General features: G+C 45.1%; 1 protein-coding gene across 7 annotated transcripts in view; it reads left to right on the top strand.

The window, feature by feature from the left end:
• TNFRSF17 (TNF receptor superfamily member 17) overlaps positions 1-22,297 on the top strand; it is a 78,518-nt gene extending 56,221 nt beyond the window's left edge. The window contains exons 3-8 of one of the 7 annotated variants that reach the window (XM_088801242.1): positions 6,449-9,966; positions 17,575-18,122; positions 18,938-19,125; positions 19,394-19,520; positions 19,868-19,999; positions 21,478-22,297. In XM_088801242.1, coding sequence (XP_088657368.1) covers positions 19,400-19,520; positions 19,868-19,999; positions 21,478-21,764 — 540 coding nt within the window. In that variant the 5' untranslated portion in view covers positions 6,449-9,966; positions 17,575-18,122; positions 18,938-19,125; positions 19,394-19,399 and the 3' untranslated portion in view covers positions 21,765-22,297. Of the gene's footprint in view, positions 1-6,448; positions 9,967-17,574; positions 18,123-18,937; positions 19,521-19,867; positions 20,000-21,477 lie in introns of all 7 variants that reach the window. The other 6 variants (XM_088801239.1, XM_088801238.1, XM_088801240.1 and 3 more) reach the window with 6 other exon arrangements.
• Positions 22,298-23,292: the final 995 nt, after the last annotated feature.

The raw sequence follows: 23,292 nt of genomic DNA, 5'->3' as shown, positions 1-23,292 counted from the left end.
TCACCAGGAATGCCACGGTCCAGCCACAAAAATGAGAGGAAGCCGGCTAAATGGTGTCCCATCATCTGGTGTCCTTGACTCTGATCCCTTTATCTGATGCCCTTGGCTCTGGAAGCTTTATCACTGTGAAGGTTAATTTTATGTGTCAAGCTGAGAGGACACAGGGTACTCAAATACTTGGGGAAACGTTATTCTGAGTGTGTCTGTGAGAGTGTTTCTGGGTGAGCTTACCATTTGAATGGCTAGACGGAGTAATTGGATGGCCCTCCCCAACTTGGGTGGCCCTCACCCAATCCACTGGGGACATGAGTGGAACGAAAAGGAGAAGGAAAGGGAGCTGAGGATTCTAATACCCCAGCCTCTTCCCTCCTGTGCTGCTCTCCTGCCAGTGTCTCCCATTGGCTGAACCATCTATAAGCAAGAGGGCACGGATCAACTGGTGTTGACGTAGTCGGTACCCATCCGCCTCCTGGGGCAGGAAGCAGGGTGGGGGAGGTAGAGGGCAGATACGGGTGGGTAAATGGAAAACATTCAGCACAGGAAGCGACTCTAAATGTCCTCCGCAACAATAGGCAGAACTTGCCAACAGTCCAAAAGATGGAACGGTCCACCTGATGAAAGACAAGGGTGTTTATAGGTAACTTGGTGGGAACAGCCATCAGCTGGGACATTGGACTACATGACCATTAAAGTTCCTATGAAGGACTTTGAGAGACTAAATGATTCTGTGAAAGCTGCGCCACTAGGTGCCATTCCATTTTATCCTTAGATGGGACAGCAGTAATAGTAATAGTAACATTAATACATAGTAATAACAACAGCCATAACTGCTAAGGTTTTAGGGGCTGGGGCATTTGGGAGGTGCTTAAGTGATAAGGATGGAGCCCTCACGAATGGGATTAGTGCCCTTATAGAAAAGGGTCCAGAGAGATCCCTCCTCCTTCTGCCAGGTGAGGACCCGAGGTCTGTGACCCAGAAGAGGGCCCTTGCCCAACCCGGCTGGCACCTGATCTCAGATTTCCAGCCTCCAGAACCGTGAGCCATAAATATCTGTTATTATGAAGCCACCCAGTCTGGTACTTTGTGATAGCAGCCCAAACTGACTGAGACACTGACGCTTTGGTCATTTTTATTTGGATTCTGGAAGAAGGTTCTTAGTGTTAAGCTTGGCGTAGGGTCTGGCAGGTAAATTATGGTAAAGACGGGCGAGGGGTGAGGGTGAAGGCATGTCCTCCAACTTCCCTGAGCCCTAGAGAAATTGTGTCAGTTAGAAACAGGTCGGGGTGGTTCAAAGAACAAGAAATCAGCTACTACATCAGACACACTGTGTGAGTTATTCCAGGAAAGCATAAACCTTGCAGATCTTTTGTCGAGATAGTAAAGCACCGTTGCCAGCAGCAATAAAGACAGGCTGGGAGCAATCTAACTAAAGTATCTAGAAGGGAAACTGACCACTATGTGTCCACATAGGCTTTGCTCAGCCCCCAGCCCTCAGGTAACTGACTCGGTCTGGCATGTGGGTGGAATGAGTTGGGTTATTCATTCATCGGTGAGTCCTCAGCTTTTCAGCTGGTACCCTTCCTAAGACGTGGTCCATGCAGCTCTGCTTTGCAGGACTAGAAGCTGTGATGTGTGCCTCCGTAAAGATTACTCAATGTGTGTCAGTTATGTGGCACATACAACGGTCTTAAAATTCACTTATACATTGAGTCTTGTCTTTGAAAACAGCTTTATTGAGATATAATTCACCTACCGTAAAATTCACAAATTCAAAGTGAACAATTGAATTTTTTTGGTATATTCAGAGTTAGGCAACCATCACTGCCATCAATTTTGGATCATTTTCTTCATCTCCAAAAAAAACCCTGGCCTCATTAGCAGTCACTCCCCGTCTCCTCCCAACACCTACTCCCCAGCCCCAGCTAATCTACTTACTGCCTTTCTGGATTTGCCTGTTCTGAACACTTCATATAAATGCAATCCTACAATCTGTGGTCTTTTCTCACTGGCTTCTTGACCTGAGCATAATGTTTTTATGGCCCAGGAAGATTGTAGCAGGTACCTGTACTTCATTCCTTTTAATGGCTGAATAATATTCCACTGTACGGATAAGCCACATTTTGTTTACGCATTCATCTGTTGATAGGCATTGAAGATATTTCCATTTTTTGGCTATGAATAGAGAGTAATGTGAGTACAGAGAGTAATACTGCTGTGAACACAAGTGTACAAGTTTTTCTGCGGACATATGTTTTCGTTCTCTTAGGTACACACCTAGGAGTGGCATTGCTGGGTCATATAGTAACTGTGTGAACTGCTGGTTTGTCTTCCAAAGCACCACTTAACATTCCCAACAGCAATGTACGTGGGTTCCAATTTCACTACATCTTCCCCCATGCTTGTTATTTTCTGTTTTTTTGTTGTTGTATTTGTTTGTTTTTATGACCATCCTAGTGGATCTGAAGTGGTATCTCACTGTGGTTTTGATTTGCATTTCCCTGGTGGCTAATGACACTGAGCATCTTTTCATGTGTGTTGGCCCCTTGTATATCTTCCTTGGAGAATTGTCTATTCAGATCTTCTGCCCACTTTGCAATTGGGTACAGTTTCCTTAGCAATCACACTCTGGAATCCCTGCAGTATCTGATTCACAGTGGGTGCTCGTGATAAAGTTCTTGGCTTGGATTTGAATCCCAGCTTGGTCACTTCTTAGTACATGACCTTGACCATTCTCTCTGGACCTCAGTTTTCCCATCTACAAGATGCAGATATAATAGACATGTTAGCTAGTTCACAGGGTTGTTGGGGTGTTGTGCGGATTAAAAAAGGCACTGCATGTCAAAGGCTTAGTTAGGACTCAGTAAATGTTACCTGTAATAGTAACTTAGCAACTCTTGCTTTGCTTTTTGTATTTTATTATGTGCACAACCTGGCAACCTTGCAAATAGGTATTATCATTTCCATTTTGCAAGTGAGAAAACTGAAGCTCAGAGAGGTGAAGGAATGTGTCCAAGGCAACAGAGCTGGTAAGAGGCAGAGCAGAGATTCCTACTCAGATCAGACAGTCCAGGGCCCTCTGCAAATGTTAGCCTCCGGGAAGTTTCTTCGTGTCTCCTCTTGTGGCTTCTGTTATTCACATGAAACTGTAATTAAGCAAATGCTATCTGACAGGAATCAGAGAAGAACCCCGTAATTATTCGGGCAGAGAAAAGCTATAGCAACCCTAAGAAGAATGCATTCATCTCGCTTTGGGCTCGCGTTTGAGTCAGAGAATCTTTTCACAAAGTCCTGGCCTGCTCTCGGGCTTGGGTTTTCGCATGGCACTCTGAGAACCTCACAGAGCTGGTCAGAAAACAATGCATCGCTCCCTCTTCTGGAACCACTACTTAGGATTTCTGTGTAGTTCCCTATAGCAACATTGGGTGTCACCTTCGAGTTGCCTGAAGCCAGTCTCCCCGAGAAACTGACAAAATGCATTGTTTTCTGAGTTTCTGGCTCTCTAAGATCCAGTTTGCAGACCTTCATTACAGCACACCTGCCCCCACCTCGGTCTGGATAAGCTGGTTCTCGTTTATAAGGCCAAGTGTGGCTCTGAAAGAACAGGGCTCCTTGGAGCTGGATAAACTCTGAGTTTGAAAATGGGCTCCACGGCCATGACTTTGCACCTGATTTCAGTTCCGTTGAAAGGAGGAGAGTTTATGCAAAGCCCCTACCAACGAGGACGCTTTATCTCCCAGAGTTCTCTGCAATGTCCCTTTTCAGGAAAGTCATCTGCTCACACACCTGTGTCCACACTAGGCTGTGAGCAATTGTAAGCAACGTGCGGCAGGGACTCGACACCCTTCCTTCCTTCCTTCCTTCCTTCCTTCCTTCCTTCCTTCCTTCCTTCCTTCCTTCCTTCCTTCCTTCCTTCCTTCCTTCCTTCTCTCCTACCTCTATTCCATTCCATTCCATTCCATTTACTGAGTACATATTATGTGCCAGACAATATGTACTGAGGCAATAACAGAGAACAAAGCAGCAAAAGTTCTCTTCCTTCACGGAATTAACATTCTAATTTCTTATTTATCTGTATGTTCTCAGCACCTAGCACATAGTAGGCACTTAGTAACCGCTTTAGTGGCTTGGTTTGTTCTCTTCCAGTTATATATGCGATATTTAAATTTTAGATGGAAATGAAAACACTCCTTAGTGCTACCCTGCGACTCCCCCGTCCCACACCTAATAGTGTATTAATGACCTTTTTCCGTGTTAGAACATAAACATTGACTCCCGTCTTTGCATGTACCCAAATGCTATTTGGGGTCTCTCTGTCCTTCAGAATCTAGAAAAGACTGGTGTGAACCCCAAGTCCGTTCATTCCCTGTGGATTCTTAGGGTCCGGTTAGGAGTGGGAATGGGTTCCAATGCTCAGGTCTCATGGTCACGTCTGGTCCCCTGTTCATGCTTCTGCTGAATTTCTTCCATCCCCGTGTATTTAACCAGGCTTCTATGGATGGACAGTTAGGTTGTTTCCAGTATTTTCTGCTGTCACAAATGCTGCTGCAGTGAATAACCTTGTGCACCCTTTGTTTTATGCATGTTGAATAAACTGCTAGAGGTGGCATTGCTGGGTCAATTTAGCAATAGATGTTCCTTTAGATACAGATATAGCAATATTTGTCGATATTGCTAAATTTTCTCCACAGAAGTTGTACGAATTTTCATTCCTGATAGGATGTGTTATAAATTGTGATCTTTTCTTATCTGCAAATACACACACACACACACACACACACACACACTTCTTTTTCATGAGAAGTTCACCATCTCTCCTCCCAGTTCTTCCAGATAATGGCAAAGGAAAGTTACCCAAGGATGCGGATGGGTGGGGCAAACGTTTAATCACACTCCTTGTGTCTCTTCGCTGGAGCCTTACTCTTGTTTTGGAGACAAGAAAAAATGGTCACCCGCATGATGACTCAGCCAGCCCCAGGCCTCTTTGTGCCACTGCAGAATCCCCACAGACCCAAATGCTTAGCTTTGACCACCAGTGTTCACTTATTTTTTTAATCATCCCAATGGCTGGCAGGAAACGACCATCAGTCATGAGTCATGTAGGAATTTGTCCTCTGCCCTCTCCCATTTGGATGTTGTTTCTTTGAACAACAACACCCACGTTGATGGGCACGTCTTCCGTGCCATCTTATTTTGATTTGGCCTGTCTGTGTCACTGCTGAGTCACTGAGAACCAGGGCTGAGCCCGGCTTTGTGGGCTGTCTCCACTGACCCACATTGTGTCTCAAACATGGTTACTTCCTGGGGAACTGCTCTCAGTAGCTATCTGGTTAGAAAATGACCTCAAGCACAGTCCCCAGGGACGTAATGGCTGAGGGTGTTGGTGCTGCTCGGGGCCAGCCCAGAAACCTCCTTTCAGGGCTCTCCAGGCTGGTTCCTGAAAACTCCTTGTCATGGGGGGTCTCAGCTCCTCTCCCCACATAAGAACGCAGGACATGATGAGGCCCAAAAGGAACACCCACGGAGCCATGGATGGGGGAGTCACACCACTATACTCTCACTGGTGGCTGGGTTGGAGACACAAAAGCAAACATCCGCCAGCACCCCAACAAGGGATCTTCCTGCACCCCAGTCTCGCTGGCGGCCGGGGAGACACAGGAAGTAGGATCCACACGATCTGCAATCTGCCCTCTGGTTTTCTGCCTGCTAACCAATCAACCAACCAGCGCAGCCACGGCTGTCATATCAGTGGCCAATGACTAACTGGTTACAGCTGATGGCCCACCAGTCACAACTGATGGCCATCTACTACCTGGGCCAGCACCTGCCCACGTGAGGCCGAGAGCCTGGAAACTGCTCTCTGGGGCTCTGTCCCCACACTCCTCTTGCTCCTGAGGCTCCCTCCTTACTTGGCTTCACCCCAGGTGGACTGAGCACTGAAGGGGGTCCTGCCAGCGACACCCCCCGGATGGCCTCATAGCCGGCCCTGCCCTCTCATTTACAGAGCATCAGTTGTTCCCAAGATGGCTGCTCGTTCTCAGGATTTGGGAAGCTGAGGACCCACAGGGGTACAGCAATATCCAGCAATAGCCTAGAGGTGGCTGCAGCTGTCTGTCTGGAAGCGTGAGCCAGCAGCCTGACTCTCTCTACAAGACTGACATGAGCCCAGAGCCCCGACCCTGTACCAGCCACCATGGTGCCTTCCCCACGCCAGCTCCCTGCAGCTCCAGGGCTCTACAGACGGGCATTTCATGATTCTTATCTCACCCAACGGGAATCGGAGGCTCTCAGGGAGATTAAGGAATCGGAGGCTCTCAGGGAGATTAAGGAACTCACTGAAAGTTATGCAGTGAGCAAGTCATGAACCAGGGTTTTGAATCCAGGTCCTCCAACTGGAATGTTGGCCCCAAGGCGCCCTTTCTGATGTTTTGATCTTTTCTTCTTTTTTTAGATCCAATAAATCAGACAGAGGTCACAGCAGAGCGGCCACTCAATAAGACCCACCTCCGAGGACCGACTTGGGGAATCCAAGAGCAGTAAGACCAGGTAGGAGGTGGTGTGAATATTAAAAGTAACACTTTTCCAGGTATCGGTGGGGTCCAGGTGATGGAGCCTTCTAGTGAGAAAGCCAGGGAGCAATGATGGGAGGCTTTCCAGCTCGGTGATGGGCAGCATTGCGCCTTTGGGATGTTCTCACATCGCAGCCTGTGTAACATGCAAAATCAAGTGCTTTGCCTCAGCTGGGGGATGCGGGGACTGTGATTTACGCTGCCTGCGTCATCAGGGTTCAGCCTCTAGTGAAGTACGGAACGCCAGCGTGGTAGAAAGGATTTGAGGTACGTACAGCGTTCGGAGCTAGGGATGAGGTAAGGTGCCTGGGACTTCAGAGGTGAGGAGGGTCACTGCAGGACCATAAGAAGAGCAGATGTCCAGTAATTAGTACTTTGCCTTGCCATATAGATAGGTCAAGAAGGTTATCTCTGGTAATCTCTTTTTACGGGCAAAGCCCCTAATTCAAATTCTTCTAGGGAGTTAAAGGGGACGGGCAGAAGTTTCTCTTGAGCCCATAGCGTTTCTGTCGCTCTTAGCTCGAAATAATCTGCATACCACAAAGCAACATCTTGGGGTGACTCATTCTGAACCCTTACACCGGATTAGGGCAGGAACTGATCTCCTGGCTGGTATCCTCCTGAGAAGAGGGAATTTGCACAGAGGCAGACACAGGGAAGAGCGCCAGGGGAAGATGGAGGCAGAGGTCGGGGTGGTGGGTCTACAAGCCAAGGATTGTCAAGGCTTGCAGGCAGCCATTAGACGTTGGGAGGCGCAAGGAAGGCTTCGCCCCCAGAGCCTCTGATGGAACCAACACCTGATTGCAGACTCTGGCCTGCAGCCCTGTGAGAACGTAAATTTCTGTGGTTTTAAGGCAGCAAGTTGCGGTCATTTGTTACCTAGGAAACTAATACAGTTGGTAATTATTTTGTTTGCTTATTTGTTTATGAGTTTTCTTCCACTTGATGAGACTTTTCTTTCTTTACTTCTTTTCTTGTATCCCTAGTGTCCTGCTGTGTGTCTAACACATAGTCAGCACTCACCAATATTTTTGAAATGCATCGATTCTTTCAAACCATCAGCCATAACATCTTCTCAACTTGAGCTTGTCTTGTGTTCATTGCTCTGTATCATGTCCATTTTTTGTTCATCATCTTCCTTTGAATCATTGTGAGAGCCTTCCAGCTTGTCTCCTCGGTGCTTAACTTCTTTTTAACGTAAAGCTAATCTTCTCAAATCTCTCCATTTGAAACCCTTTATTCTTGCCACATTGCCCTATCCTAGCTATTGGACCTTGGACACGCTCCATAAACTCTCAGCCTCAGTCTCAGTCTCCTCATCTGTGGAATGGGAGTAATTATTGCACCTACCTTACCAGGCTGATGGGAAGATGAACCGAGAATCAAAGCAAAACACTTAGCATGACTCCCAGCACATGACAAGGGCCCTGTGGGTGCTAGCTTTCACTGTGAAGGTCAGCATTAGTTTTGGATTGAGGTTAGAGACCCGAGGCCATATAAAGCAAGTTCTTGGTTATGATGGGGAAAAGGTTTGAAAAATCACATGTTCAAAGCTAGCTTGCCCAACAACTGTTAAAAGGATGAAAGAACAGAGTTGGCCTAGCATTTTGGCCTGCTGAAGTCGAACAGGTTGGCCTGTTGAAAAGACATCTATTTTGAAAGCATGAGTTTGCATATCATTATATGCACAACAAAAATACGTTAAATGGAAAATTTAAAGTAGGCTCACATTTATATTAAAATCATATCAGTTGCACTACAGACATAATCTTAAATACAGGAATAAAGGAATTTATTTTAATCATAGTTCAGAATTGATGCTCTCCATTTCTGAAGACCTCTTAATCAGGAAATTAAAAAAAATGTTTAAAATGCATGGTAACATATTTCAGAGCAATTCCAAAATTTAATGTGTGCAAATTATTCATATATTCATAATTTCATTCTCGTGCATGAGATTTGAAGAAACAAGAGCAGGGTAAAGGGAATATCCATGAGCTGTTTTAAAAAGCCTGTAAGTGAAATGAATTTAAATATTTTAACTACCCTCCTATTGACTCAGAGCTGTCGCCAAAACACTAGCTATTTAATAAGATTGGAAGTTCTCATTGATTTGAAAGGCTAAATTGGTGAGAACTTTTTTAAAAAGCTTCCTTTCAAAAAGTCAGGCTTTCTGTAGAATTGAACCAAACTGCGATATGGTCCGCTGCTTTTCTGAAGCTGCTTTGGTTTGATTTGGAAAGTTTTAAAAGTAGTGCCAGCAAGGAAGGGAGTAAATGATTGAAAATGGAAGTACAAACACCCCTTGATAATGTAACTAGCCCTGGGGAGCTCCCAGCAAAATGAGCATGCCGTTATTTATTATTTATTAAAATAAGAAATTCTCCTAAAAGTTGAGTAGGAGAAACAGAGGCTTTTGGCCAAAGTGCCATGTAACCTGGAGGGTAGAATTGATGTTTCAGGCAGCCACCTCTCCAAGCGGCACACTCTGCCTGTCCATCCTTCCCTCCCGAGTGTGTGTGTGTGTGTGTGTGTGTGTGTGTGTGTATTTAGTGACCTTCCTGCCTTGTGATATGTCTGTTTCATGACCTGTCCCAGCAGTAGTTGTGAATCCTTGCGTTCCTGGAGTCACTCAGAGGAGGCAGAGACTGACAGGAAGACCTGGGGGAATGTTCCAGGCCATGAGAACTGAATAATGACCTGGCCCATGCCCAGTGAGAGAGAAGAACTCTCTCCACTGTTTTATTTATTAAAAAGTAAAATCTTCTTTATACAAGTAGACCTTCACAATGTATACAACCAAAAGAACACATGAAATGTTAATGTTCCTTGACCCACTACCGACCCCCTCCCCCTCTCCACCTGGGACCCTCGTTCCGCTCATTCCAAGATCAACAGGCATTGGTGCAATTATTTCCACGTGTCTTCTTCCAGATGTGTTCTATGCACTTGCCAACACACATGCACGTACAGCAATGGCTATAGGTTAACATGTGATTTCTAATTTACATCTTTTAAAATTCCAAGTTATACACGCTCCTAGTTTAAGGCTCAAATCGTGATATCAAACTTTTATGAAGAACACCATCTATTGAGTCCTAACTGAGAGCCAGAGACTGAGCTACCGTGGCGATCAAGGCAGTTCTCAACAATATCACAGATTGAATCGTCTTTCCCTCTGGGTGGACGACGCCCACTTAATAGCCCCCATCACTGGTGTCTGAAGTATTATCTCCTTTAACCGTCACAACAACTCAAGTGGTAGGTGATACCCTTATCGTTTCTCTTTTACAGAGGAAGTAGCCAAAGCTCCAACCAGTGAACAAAAACCTGACAAAGCCACGTGACTAGTAACAGGCCCTTTGCGGAAACCCCAAAGCAGGCAGCCGGACTCCATGAGGTAATGACTCGATGCAGGAACATTCCTGTTAGTTAGAAGGTTCTCTTGCATTGAAATGACAGTAAAGGTCAGGAAAAGAAATGCATTCAAAGGCAAAGCAAAAGGAGACGGAGGACATGCAACTTTGCATTCTGTGTCCCCGAGAGAGGGGCAGTCACCTTGAGTCAGGGCAGCAGTTCACTCACTCTTCGCATGTAGTTCAGAGGCCTCGGTTCCGGGGCGTTCTGTGCCCTGGAGAGGAAACTTTACGGAAGCTGGTGATAACATGGTGATGCGTATTGTGTCGCAGAACACAACCCCTGCTTGGGGTGTTGGGTTCCTTCTCAAGGTCAATTTCCTCACCGCGTTTTGTACTTGACCCTCCATCATGAAGAAAGCAAAGTGAAGCAATTGTGGAAAACGCTCTTGCTTTCAGATATTGGAATGATTTCACAAAACAATGTAGTCTGCTAGGGCTGCCGTGATAAAATGCTATGCACTGGGGGCTTAACAGAAATTTATTTTCTCCCAGTTCTGGAGGCTGGAAGCCCAAGGCCAAGGCGTCATGGGTTTGCTGTCCACTGAGCCTGTCCTTGGCTGGAGGTGGCCACCTTCTCACTGCGTCCTCCTCACAGGACCTTCCTCTGTGCACATCCATCCCTAATGACCTCATTTTATTTTAGTCACCTTTGTAAAGACCCACGGAAAACTAGCAGGAGCTAGCAGAGGCCCTCTGGACTTGGCCTCAAAGCAAATTAGCCTTTTCATGTCCACAAGCAATCAAGACTTCTGACGGAAGTACAGAGGTGATAGTAAGAGGGAAAGAAGGGGGCGTGGGCAATATCTTTGCACTGGACGCTGCTGATACAGGACTCGCTCAGCAGGGCTCCTGAGCTCTGTGCTTCATGAGGTACCGGCTCCAAGCTGTTTCATCTCCTTCAAGTTCCCTTAGCACAAGGCCAGCTTCCCCCTGGCTCTGTTTCAAGTTGAAGAAGAAACTAAACCATCTGCAGTTTATGGGTACATGAGAGGACTTACTGTTTGCTGTGCTTGTTAGTTTTGTGTTCTTTGGAAGTTTCTTTCATTTTGAACTGCAGTGCACTAGAAAGGGCTTATTCAGTAATATTTAGTTCTCATAAAGAAGTTTTTCGTGCCAGCGAAGAGGCAGTACTGCCCAGTGGTTCACACCATGGCCTTGGACTCTGTATCAGTCAGGATAGGTGAGGCCATGTTGCAGTAACAAACAGCACCAAAACTCATTCACACACTGTGCCTGTCTTAGCTTGGGCTGCTATGCCAAAATATCATAGACTGGGTGGCTGGGAAGTCCAAGATCAAGGTGCCGGCAGACTTGGTGTCTGGTGGAAGCACTCTTCCTGGCTTGCAGCTGGGTGCCTTTTCTCTGTGTCATCCCCATGCCATGAGCACAAAGCTCTCGGACATCTTTTCTTATATGGGCACTAATCCCATCAGGGAGGCCTCACACTCATGGCCTCATTGAAACCTAATGAACTCCCAAAGATCCCATTTCCAAATACCATCACATTGGGGGCTATGGCTTCAACATATGCATTTGGGGGGACACAGAGCTGTCACTTTCTGGGGCACTGCCATTCATCATGGCAGAGAGAAAGAGGACGTGGTGAAGTAAGCACTGGCTCTGAACGCTGCTGCTTTTAAGTGGTACACGTCCCGTCTGCTCACATTTTCTTGATCAAGAGCAAGTTACACACTCCCATGTAACTTCAAAGAGGAGCATGGAAAGTACAATCCTGCCTTAGTCTCAGAAGGGAACTGTAGTGTTGGGAACACCTCCAGGGATCCCCAGTCACACAGTCAGAGGTTGCTGGGAAGGTATTTTCTAGGCGGGACTAACGTTTAAATCAGCAGACTCTGAATAAAGCCGATTGCCCTCCATCACTAGGTGGCCCTCACCTAATTAGTTGAAGGCCATAAGAGCAAAGAACTTTCTTGTTCCCAAACAAGAAAGAATTTGACCTCAAGATAGAAACCCTACTTGAGTTTCCAGACTGCCTGGCTTGCCCTCTGCATTTTGGACTGAAGACTCTTTCCTGAATTATCAGCCTGGTGGCCTTTCCTACGATTGCAGACTTGCCAGCCCCCACAATTGCATGAGCCAATGCCTTAAAATTATCTATCTGTCTATCTGTCTATCTATCTATCTATCTATCTATCTATCTATCTATCTATCTATGTATCTATGTATCTCTTATCTATCTATCTATCTATCTATCTATCTATCTATCTATCTATCTACCATCTACCTATCTCATAGTGGCTCTCCTTCTCTGGAGAACCTTCACTAATACATGATTACACCTGCATTATAGAATCACTCCCACATCCTGCCAACATCCTGTCCAGAGCTAAGCCTCGTTTCCTTGAACATTCTCCCAAATCACCTAACACAAGTTCAAATCCTTTCATACGAACTTTCTAACCTTCGCTAATTGAGTCGCCTAGTATGGGCTACATAACGTGCGGGGCTCAGGGCAAAGTGAAAATGCAGGGCCCTTATTTAAAAACTACTGAGTTTCAGGATGGCGACAGCACAGCGTTCATCCAAGTGCAAGGTGTGCGACCTGTTTACTTGCACATGGCCGGGCGCTTACAGGCCACATGCCCACATAGTCGGCTCTAGAAACACCCCACGGTTCCCCCTGGTTGTGTTCAGCTACCGGTGTGTCTCTCGTGGTCTCTGGCTGGAAGGCATTTTGAGAACTTCCTTCCAACCGTTCATATATACGTAATCTTAAGTGAGAACATATTTTCTCTCTTTATATATATATATATATATATATATATATATATATATATATATATATCTTTCTATCCTGAACTTGTCATATTAAAAATTATTCGAAACCATAATATTGATCAGTTGCATCATATTTAATATTATATGTATCTATATCCATGTGTGGATAGGCCACATTCCTTGTTACAATTTGCTGTATGTATCTGATTGCTTGTATGTGTCTTGAAGCAGTGAAAAAGAAATGATCCAGAAATATGTGAGAAATGAGCTTTTAGATAATACATATGAGAGCACATGGACAGAAAAAGCATGCTTGTGTTTATTTAAGTAAGCTCGAGTATTAAAGAAAGTACTAAATAATTACCCAAATAATGTTGTAATAAATACATTCTATAACTATCAAAGTAAACGATGTTGAAAGCATTTAGCTATAGATGCAGCATTGCAACAATATTTGAATTTCTGGATAATGTTTCTCAACTTAGAGAAAAGGGAAGGATTTGTCGTTGGTCTGGACTTGTTGTTCCCTCTGTGCCTGCTCCGTGCCACACTTGTCATCCTGTCAGAAGGGAACAACTCTGGCATTTTACGCATCACCTTCGTACTAACCGTTTGCCTGGATTCATTTCTCAGTCTCACATGCATCCTGTCCTCTGGCCTTGCAGTACCTCCTTGCCTCGTCTGCCTTTACGATTCCAGCATTTAATGCACAGTGCTGTTTTCCTGGCTTTGGTTTGTGGGGTGACTCTATTGATGTGGGGACTCCCCCGTTAGACTGCCTTAGCCAGCCTTGGGCAAACAAACTCCCCAGAGACGTGACTGGCTCGGAGCTTCTTGTTAATAGTAACAAAATCACTGCAGTTTGCTGGGCACTTACTCAGGGCCAGGGAACTGTGCTCTTAAATTATTTGCACCTAAACTTATGTGCTCTATAAATTAATTCTTGCAACAATCCCAGGAAGTTGGTACTATTATCGAGGACATTATTCCAGATAAGGAAACTGAGGCTCAAGAAGGTTAAGCCACTTCCTCAAGGCCACACAGCAGCCACTGTGGTGAAGCTGGGCTTCAGATGTTTCTGTCTCCAAAACGTATGCCTTAATCACAGTGCTGTGTCCCTCTTTGGGCAGGATCTGGACAGTTCTGCGTGAATATCTACATTGTAGGTTCAAAACAGGATTAAAGATGTGTGGTCAGGGTTGGTCAGGCAGCTGAGTCACCAGCATAAGAGACACTGTAGAGGAATCAGACCTTCCACAATTAAGGGAGGGGCTAGGGAGGCAAGAACCAGAGGAGTCTCTGACCAACTGATCCGAGAAGCCGGGGACATCCAGCTGCTAACGGGGGGTCGTGAAGGGGAACACGTAGAATGGTCCAGGTCTCCCCTGCGGATTCTCCATCTGGGAATCAGGAGCCAAGCATTAGGTGGTGGGGTCCGGGCCGCTGTTGGTCAGCAGGGCCAGCAGTTGGGAAGAAGAGCTGGAAGTGGAGCAAAGGACACTGAGGAGATACTTGAGCCCATTAGCATCTTTGAGACCATCTGTCACTGCACGCAACCATGATGTCCTTCAGAGAAGAGTGGTTGCTGCTTCCCGCCCACTTTCCAAGTTTCCTGCACGTTCCTCTGTTGGCAGTGCCCTCCTGGAACCATACAGAGATGGAGAATCTGGGAGACACAGCTCCCAGAGGAACCAAGTAGACACAACATGATGTAGCAGAGCCTATTCAAGGAAGTTGAGAGAAGACAAGGCTTGGATGTGTAGTCAGGGGCCTTGTGATGGTTAATTCTGTGTGTCCACTTGGCCACGGGTGTCCAAATATTTGGCCAAACATTATTCTGGTGTGTCTGTCAGGGTGTTTTTGGGTGAGATCAGCATTTGAATGGGTGGACTGAATAAAGCAGATGGCCCTCCCCAATGTGGGTGGGCCTCGTTGAGTAAGGTGAAAACCTGAATAGAACTAAAAGGCTGACCCACTCTTGAGTAAGAGGGAATGCCTCCTGCCTGACTGTTGAGTCGGGACATTAGTCTTTTCCTGCCTTTGGGCTGAAACTGAACCACTGGCTCTTCTTGGGTCTCGAGCCCGCTGGCTCTTGGGCTAGAACTTACACCTTTGGCTCTCTTGGTTCGGGCTTCTGACTCAGACTGAAGCTGCACCATCATCATCGACTGACTCTCCTGGGTCTCCAGCTTGGCAACTTCGCAGCCTCTGTAACTGTGTGAAGCAATTTCTCATAATAAGTCTCCCTCCCTCTCTCCTGCTGGATCTGTTTCTCTGGAGAACCCTGACTACTACAGGCCTAGATTTATTTCCCTTTCTGAGTAAAAGAATATACTACAGTGGTTGGAAGAAATTGTATACTTTTGTTTGGAGTTAACTGCTCACGGTCAAAGTGTTCTGCTGTGAAAACTTGCTTATAGCTTTTCCCCAGTTTTGGAAAAAGCATCTTTTAGTTGGATTGACTTTTCCTTGGAGTGCACGCTAATGGTAATGGCTTTGAACATCTGAGGCAGCGTCTCTTTGCTTCTTTGGAGCTGTGAGTGAGAGGCGAAGCGCCAGGGTGACTCGGGGGTGGCTTTCCTCTGTTCTGTGCAGAGCGACGTCAGACCTATCCCTTCTTTGGTGATGCTACTACAGCAGCAAACTATCAGAAAACATCCTTATTTTCAAACCACGCTACTTCTGTTTTATCGTGGTTCTGCTAAGTCCCCAAATCACAGTCTTTGAGAACTGAAGGAAATCATGGAAATAATCTAGCCTTTCTTTTTCCAAATGGTGTTCCACAAAACATATTCTAAATGCTCATAGGTGGTCCCTGAACAAAAAGGGATTCTATGACCAAATAGGTTTGAGAAAGGCGGAATCCAAAAGTTTGAGATTCCTCTTAGACTTTGGAATGGAAATGGCAAGTAGGCAGTTGGTAGACGGTTCTGAATTTCAGGGAAAAGGTTAGCATTGGATGTACAGGTTTGGAAGTTAACACATTTAAAACATGGGAGAAGATGAGATGTCTCAGGAGAGAGTTTAGAAGGGAAGAGTCTGTGAGATCTGGAGGTGCTGTAGCTCTCCTGCGACCCTGAAGGGAGGACCTAAGAATGAAGCCAACACCCAGAATATGGCGTTGCTGAGCCAGGTGACAGAAACCAGGAGATTGCTGGACGTAACTCAAGCCACTAAAGATGATTCTACCATCGCACTTTTCAGGTATAGCCAGGAAATTCCTTTCCAGCTTAGGTTTTTGGCATTTAGTATAGAAGGAGTTCTGACTACTATATCGTCCAACTTCTTTTGCACATTTATGTCTCTTAGTCTCTGTTTCCCCATCAGCTTACCTGTCCTGGAAGAGAATCAGCTGACCCTAAGGTGTCAGAATTAACCAGTCACCCCTATCTTGAGGCGCAAAGGGGAAAGTATGACAACCCCAATCAGTGTTGGTTGTCGACATTTCAAGCATGAGTGGAGGAAGCAGTTAAGAATTGGTTAATATGGTTAAGAATTTTATTTTTATGCTTGGATTGCTAGCAATCAACCAAACCTGACGCTGGCTAATTTAAGCCCCAAAGGGATGTTACTGGAAGGACCACAGGGTTCCCCACATAATGAGAGACAGAGCTGAAGGCGCTCAACAGCAGACCTGGGGAGGGGCAGGACCCCGAGCTGTCCTGGGCAGCCTCAGCAGGCTTTCACTGAACCCCTCTGGGCTGACCTTCAACATGCGGCAGCACCCAGGCCTGCCCACTCTATGTTGAAGCTCGAAATGACAGCGAGAGAGAATATGTTTGGGGGGCGAGAGCGTGAAGCCCCTTGACCTTGGTCCTTGGGAGACCACCCTGCATATCTGAGAGGCTTGGCGACAGGCCAAGAAGGGTCTGCTAGGACCTTTTGAGGGTGGAGCCAGCCCTGGGCTTCTCCAGGTTGCCCGAGACCTGCAGGTAATGAATAACCGCTGTAGGCTTCAGTGCTCTTAAGGCCAAGTGAGTGCGCCCGGGAAAGGCTTCCTTTGATGCTGTTGGTTTTCAGACCTCACACTGTCCCAGATTCTGCCCATCAGTGGTCTCTCTGCCATTTTTAATGGTCGTTCCTTTTTCCTTTGTCTATGCTCTTTAGTCTGAGACCTACCTCTCATTCTACTTTCCTCCCCCAAGCTCCCCGTCTGCTATAGATGGAATGTTTGTGTCTCCCCACCCCAATTCCTACATTGAAACCTAACCCTCACAGTGATGGTACTAGGAGGTGAGGCTTTGGGGTGATTAGGCCACGAGGCTGGAGGCCTCACAAATGGCAGTGGTCTTATAAAAGAGGCTTCAGAGAGAGCTCTCACCCCTTTTGTCATGTGAGGTTATAGTGTAAAGACGGCTGTTTATAAATGAGGAGGTGGGCTCTCACCAGACGCCAAATCCGCTGATAGTTTGATCCTGGACTTGCCAATTTCCATAACTGTGAGAAATAAATTTGTCATTTATAAGCCACCCAGCCTATGGCATTTTGTTATAGCAGCCTGCACGAACTAAGATACCACCCTTTAAAAAATGATTATTATTATTATTTTTTAAATGATTATTTTAAAAATAATCATTATTATTAAAAAAGAATTATTCAAACGGTACCAAAGATTTTTCAATGAATAGGAAGTCTTCTTCCCATCTTACATTTCCTGTCTCTTGCTAGAGGCAATAATTACTGTCGGTCTCCTGTGTATCTTCCCAGATGGAGCCTGTTTATGTCTCTATCTACAAAGCCTGATTTATTCGTAAACACAGCAGATTATGCCCCCTGTTCAGTACCTTTCATTTTCCACTCAGTGATGCAGTGTTCATATCAGAACACGTCTGTCTCATTCTTTTTGACAGCTGTGTAGTATTCCACTGCAAGGACCCCATGGATGGAGAGGCTTTTGCAAATACAAATGATGCTGCAGTTAACATCCTTGTACAGGTGACTTCAGGTACCCGAGGAAGCAGATGTCGGAAACAACAATGCTTTCTTTTCTAAGAGGTCTCAAAGGTTTGTTCTGCCCGTTTCCCCCCGACTGCCCGGCATGGCCCACACTGGCTGCCTCCTCGTTCTCCACTCCCTAAATACTGCAGCACGGCTTCCACCCACTGACACACTCAAAAGTCAACCGTGACCTCCTTTCTTAGTGCATCACCGCTGACTTTTCTGTAGAATTTTGATCTCACTGCCCATCACGTCCTGAAACTCCTTGCTTGGCTGTTATGGGAGATAATCTTTGTCCTCTCTCTAATCGTGCTTTTCCTGTGCCCTTCGCTTGTCTTCTAAAAGTCATCATTCGGCAGGAGGTCGAGGGAGTAGAACCTGCTGGGCCAGCCCTTTCCGCTCCTGGTTGTCTCACCCAGGTCGTCTCACCATTTAGCTCACTGCCTGGACCCAGAAGAAGGTAAGGTTTCGGTCAATGTCCAGGGTCAAACTCTCTTTAGGCTCAAGTCCTTCATTAAAAAAAAAAAGGTGCTGTTTGTAATTCCTGCACTTTATTATCACTGTTCATATTTATTCTGTACTATTTAAAAAATATGAAAAATTGTAAAGAACAACAAAAAACAGAGTAACACAGCAAATACCAATGTACCCACCATTCAGCTTCATAAAGTGTGACCAGGACAGGTGAAGCCTCTTTTGTACCCTCCCTGCCTTTGAGAGATAATCATTATATTGAATTTGGAACTTGTCATTTCCTTGCTTTTTAACTGAGTCCTGCATTTCTGACTGACCTCTCTGGATATCTCTATATGGGTATCTCACTCAGCATGGTTAAAAGCAAACACAAGTGATTTCATTTATGCAAAAAGGAAAATACATTATATAAATCCATCCATCCATCCATCCATCCATGCATCCACAGAAATCCTTCTAGAAAGATCTGTATCAGGTCTGTTTGTAACCTCTGTGAGATGACATAACATTAACAGTGATTATTTCTGGATGCTAGGACTATGGGTAGTTTTTCTATCATATTTTCCAAATTTTCACCAATGGAACATGCATTACTTTAATAATAACAATTTGATAATACCCCAAACTTATCTTCCCCACCAACCTTCATGCCAATTTAGCTCTGACCCTAGACTTCCCTATTTCTAGCAGAATTCTGGCATCTTCCTAGGTTCAAAACTTGGTGGTCGTGATTGATACCCATTTCCCTCTCTCACACTCCCTATATTTTGGCATTGAGTGAATTTCCATCTCTTCTGTTAGATTGTAAGTTCCAAAGATAAGACCTTGTCTTATCCAGCTCCCTGGGGCCTGTCACGTAGCAAAGCTCATAAACAGATGCTTCAAAAATGGTCGCTGAACCTTCTGCTTGATGCCTAAGGCTTGTCTACATCTTGCAACTGTCACCTGGCTGAGACACTGTCGCTATAAATAAGCAGTTTCTGTTTCAGGTATGGTTTTCCCTTAATATTTACACACCATCTCTTACCCCACCCAAGCCTCAAACTTCGAGAGGGAGTTAGAGCTGGTATTCAAATCCTTAGCCCCAAAGCAAGGAGGCAGCCCCCGTTAAGACCCAAGCCATCCACGTAAGCTGCTTTTTATCTCCTCGGCGTTGTAGCTGCTGTCACTCCACTTGCTGGGGAATTCTTGACAAGATTTTGCTTGTCTTCCCATGCTGTTCTTTCTGTAGTCTCCTTGTTTCTTTTTGCAATCAAGTTCCAGATGGCTCAGCAGTGCTCCTCCCCAAATCAGTATTTTGACGGATTGCTGAAGGCTTGCAAACCGTGTCACCTTCGCTGTCCTAATGGCCCTCCGACATGTCAGCGTTACTGTAATAATACAAGTAAGTGCTACAGCTTGAACAATCCTTTGTCGGGGTGGAGGATTCTCTCTCTATTGACTATTCAAAGAATAAACATTAGAGGGAAGACGGTGAGGTTTTCCGAATCAAAAGAGAAAGGGAACAAGGCAATGATTTAAATGTCGACAGGAACCAAGTAATTATTCAGAACTAAACTCAATGTTGTTCAGCACCGTTAACAACCCAGTATTTTATCAACTCTTCTAAATAAGTGTTATTTAGAATTTGAAAGTAAATGCTGCTGAATTAGGGGAATTGGATGGCAAATAATCTTTACTTGGTGTGGATGTTATCAGTTCATTCTCTCTCTGACATTTCTTTTAATTCAGTGAAAGGAACCAATGTCATTCTCTGGACCTGTTTGGGCCTGAGCTTGCTAGTGTCTTTGACACTTTTCATACTGATGTTCTTGCTGAGTAAGATGAAATCTGAACCACTGAAGGATGAATTTAAAAGCACAGGTTGGTTTGATGGTCAATCTTTGAAATCTATTTCCAAGAGGTGATTATTGCGAGTTTCAGTTCCTTTTCTTTCTTTTTTTTTTACATTGACTGTTTTATTCAGTTAGAGCCCTCTGGAGTATTAGGGGACAGTTATGTTAAATGAACTTCTTGGTAGAAGGGAGCTGTCTTTCTGATGTTTACACCTTTGCAGGTGTCCTACCATGTCAGCCGTCTCCCACATTCTTCCCTTGGCAATTGCTCTTTTGAATCACTGAGGCTCCTGTGGGAAACCTCCATCTTTTGACGAGAGTTAGCACATTGATTAATATCATGCTGTCAGAAACTTCTAGCCAACTCTGTTACTATCGGGAAAAGTATATTTGGCAAGCTCCACGGCCATATTCTTAACACAAACATATGTTGTTTGCTTGGGTGAATGTTTTACTGCTGAAAATGCTAGAAATGTATAACCAGTAGTTCCTGGATTATTTGAACAATCATCTCAAAGATTATTATCTTTATAAGTTGTAGAGAACCAGTCCCAGAGAACTGAATGTTCCTTGAGAAATAATTTTCCTTAAGATCCTCAAGGTTAAGGGCTTCTCAAGGTAAAAATATTTCTGCAGCACTTTTGCCCATGATCTGATTCTCAAACACTCTGCAGCCATTGCCCAATTTTTTATGCATTTTTTGGGCATAATCTGCAAAGCATCACCTTGTTTTCAAGTGTAGGATGGAGAGATAAATAGTTGTGCCATATAATTCACTCATTTTTCTCTTTTGCCTGGAGTCTGAGAAACAGGTGGGGAGTAACTTAGCGGTGTTTTGGAAGATGGCGTTCGTTACATTGTGGAAGGTTGGGGAAGTAGTAAAACTTATCTTCACAGGCACATAATGGGGACACAGTGAAGACTTCTTCCTTAGGTGATCACAAGAGTGCCAATAAAAAAAAAAAAGTAATCTGCCGCAAAATGTGCAATGAGAAGCATCTTTACTTTGAATTCCGAAGTGTTTCCCACAGGCTGATTTTAGTGTGCTATAGCATATGGTAATTTGTCATTTCACGTATGTAAAAATAGGGCCAATACCTCAATGCCACCAAGGGCTATGGAGGTAACAAATGAATGTAGGGGGCCTGGTGAAGGCTTTGGCAATGGGGGAGCCCACAGCCTGCCTGAAGGAGACAGGTGCTATCGACTCCAGCCCATTGTTACCATGTAGGAATATTGACTCTAGGTTGGCGCATTTTGTTGTATTAAAAATAAAAGAGGCCAGTTGTCTAGATTTATATGTAAAATCTTGATTTTTAAATGTGGGCCAACATAAGCCAACACTTAAAAACACGCTACGTCCTAAAGCATGTCTTCACGGGCCGTGGGCCTGTGGTCTGCCACTTCGTGACTTCGAGTGCAGGACACCCTTCAGGTACTGCTAAGACTGTCACGGCCACACCCCCCGGGAAGTGTAGGGTAATTTTTCTGTTTCTGCACAATCAGAAAAAGCTCTCCAGAACCAGGCGAATGCTGACCGGGACGCCAGAAAAGAGAGCAGCACCGGGGTGGAAATTCTTCTTCCCAGAGGCCTGGAGTACACAGTAGAAGAATGTACCTGTGAAGACTGTGTCAAGAGCAAACCCAAGGTCGATTCTGACCATCTCTTCCCACTCCCAGCGATGGAGGAAGGCGCCACTATTCTGGTCACCACGAAAACCAACGAGTACTGCGATGGCCTGCCGGCTGCCGGGAACGTCACATGGACGGAGAAACCAGTTTCTCCCAGATAATTCACCATGTCGACTGGCGCAGAGCTGATCGGAATATCTCTGGTCACAAGGAAAGGATAATACAGCAGATCTCTTTAGGGTGATTGCACTTATCAGTTGCTGATATAGCTTTTTGTCCTCTAATTCTGGAAAATCTTTATGTTAAAATGTATTTCTCTTAGTGTTGGAAGCTTAACTGTGGAAACTTCCTCGGTTTCATGATTAAATTCTTGACTCACTGAAAAAAAGTATTGCAATGTGTAGATCCCAGAGTCACCCACTTCTATGGCTGGACCAGTTCCCTTCTATCCACGCACATACACACTTCAGGACACACTGAAGTTTTCTGTTTTTGTTAAAGGAAAGCGCAGTTATCCTATGTACTTCTGGAGCTAGGAGAAGCCTAGAGTCAGCCATCCACTCAGTGTGCAATGCATGGGGAGTTCCTGACCTTGTCAGCTTCCAGCTTAGGCCTCAGGCATTATTATAACGGTATAAATATATGTATAATTGCTAACTGTGATTAAAGTATGCTAGGTATTGTTTTCAGACCCAAATGCAGGTAATACTGATGGCTACACGTATGTTGTCTTACTAATATGCCAGGGATTGTTCTAAGTGCTTTACCTGTACTAGCTCATTTAATGCATATAACAAACCAGAAGGTAGATGAACCATTATCATCTCCACTTTACAGATATGACAGAAGCTAAGTCAGAGCAAGGTAACATAGCCAGTAAATGGCAGAACCATAACTTAAACCCAGACATCTCAATCTATTTGTTTGTTTCCCTCTTCACATCGACTTAGTTCCATCTCTGACTTCCCCATCTCTTTGGGCTACCATCTTAGTCATTATAGGGGGGAGGGTTCCCTTGCTATGGTTGTGCAAAGGTCCTGGGGTTGTGTAAAGCTCCTTATGGAAGGGCATGAAACAGGTGATGCCCTCTGGTCACCTGTTGACTTTAATCCTTATTAAGATGCCTAGTGGCACCACAGTATAGACCCTCAAAGTCTTGGGGCTTTGTGGCTTTTGTTTTGGGTTTGGGCTATGCGGAAACTTGGTGGGATCTTTTTACCCATTTGGGGCCCATCCTGGCACCATTCCAGGCCCTTGAGGGCCACAGGAGACAATACAGTAAAGTGGTTAAAAGAATGGCTCTTGGAGCTAGACTTCCAGGGTTTGAATCCTGTGTCTGTTACTAGAAAGTGATAAACCTTGGGTGACTATGAGCAAGTTCCTTAACCACTCTATGCCTCAGTCACATACACACTTACTTACCTTTTCCATAAAAGTCTCTGGTTCATAATAAGTAATTTGTGTTAGCTACATTGCTGTAATGATTTTTATTCGTCCCTTTGAGGTCCCCTCTCTGAGGGCAGGCACGCACATACTCCTTTCTTGTTATATGGCCTGGGAATATTGCTGCTTGCTTCTCACAGGCCCTCTTCCTTTTGCTCTCATCCCCTAGTACAATCCCCTCAATGAGTTTAGAGAGCTGCTGGCATTAGGTGTTTGATTCTCAGTCCTTCAGGAGCAGGCTAATAT

Source organism: Rhinolophus sinicus, chromosome 10 (assembly GCF_057876585.1).
Source record: "Rhinolophus sinicus isolate RSI-liver-muscle chromosome 10, RSI-T2T, whole genome shotgun sequence".
Lineage (NCBI taxonomy): Eukaryota > Metazoa > Chordata > Mammalia > Chiroptera > Rhinolophidae > Rhinolophus > Rhinolophus sinicus.
The sequence above is the reverse complement of the archived record's forward strand: the minus strand, read 5'-3'. Positions and strand labels throughout refer to the sequence as shown.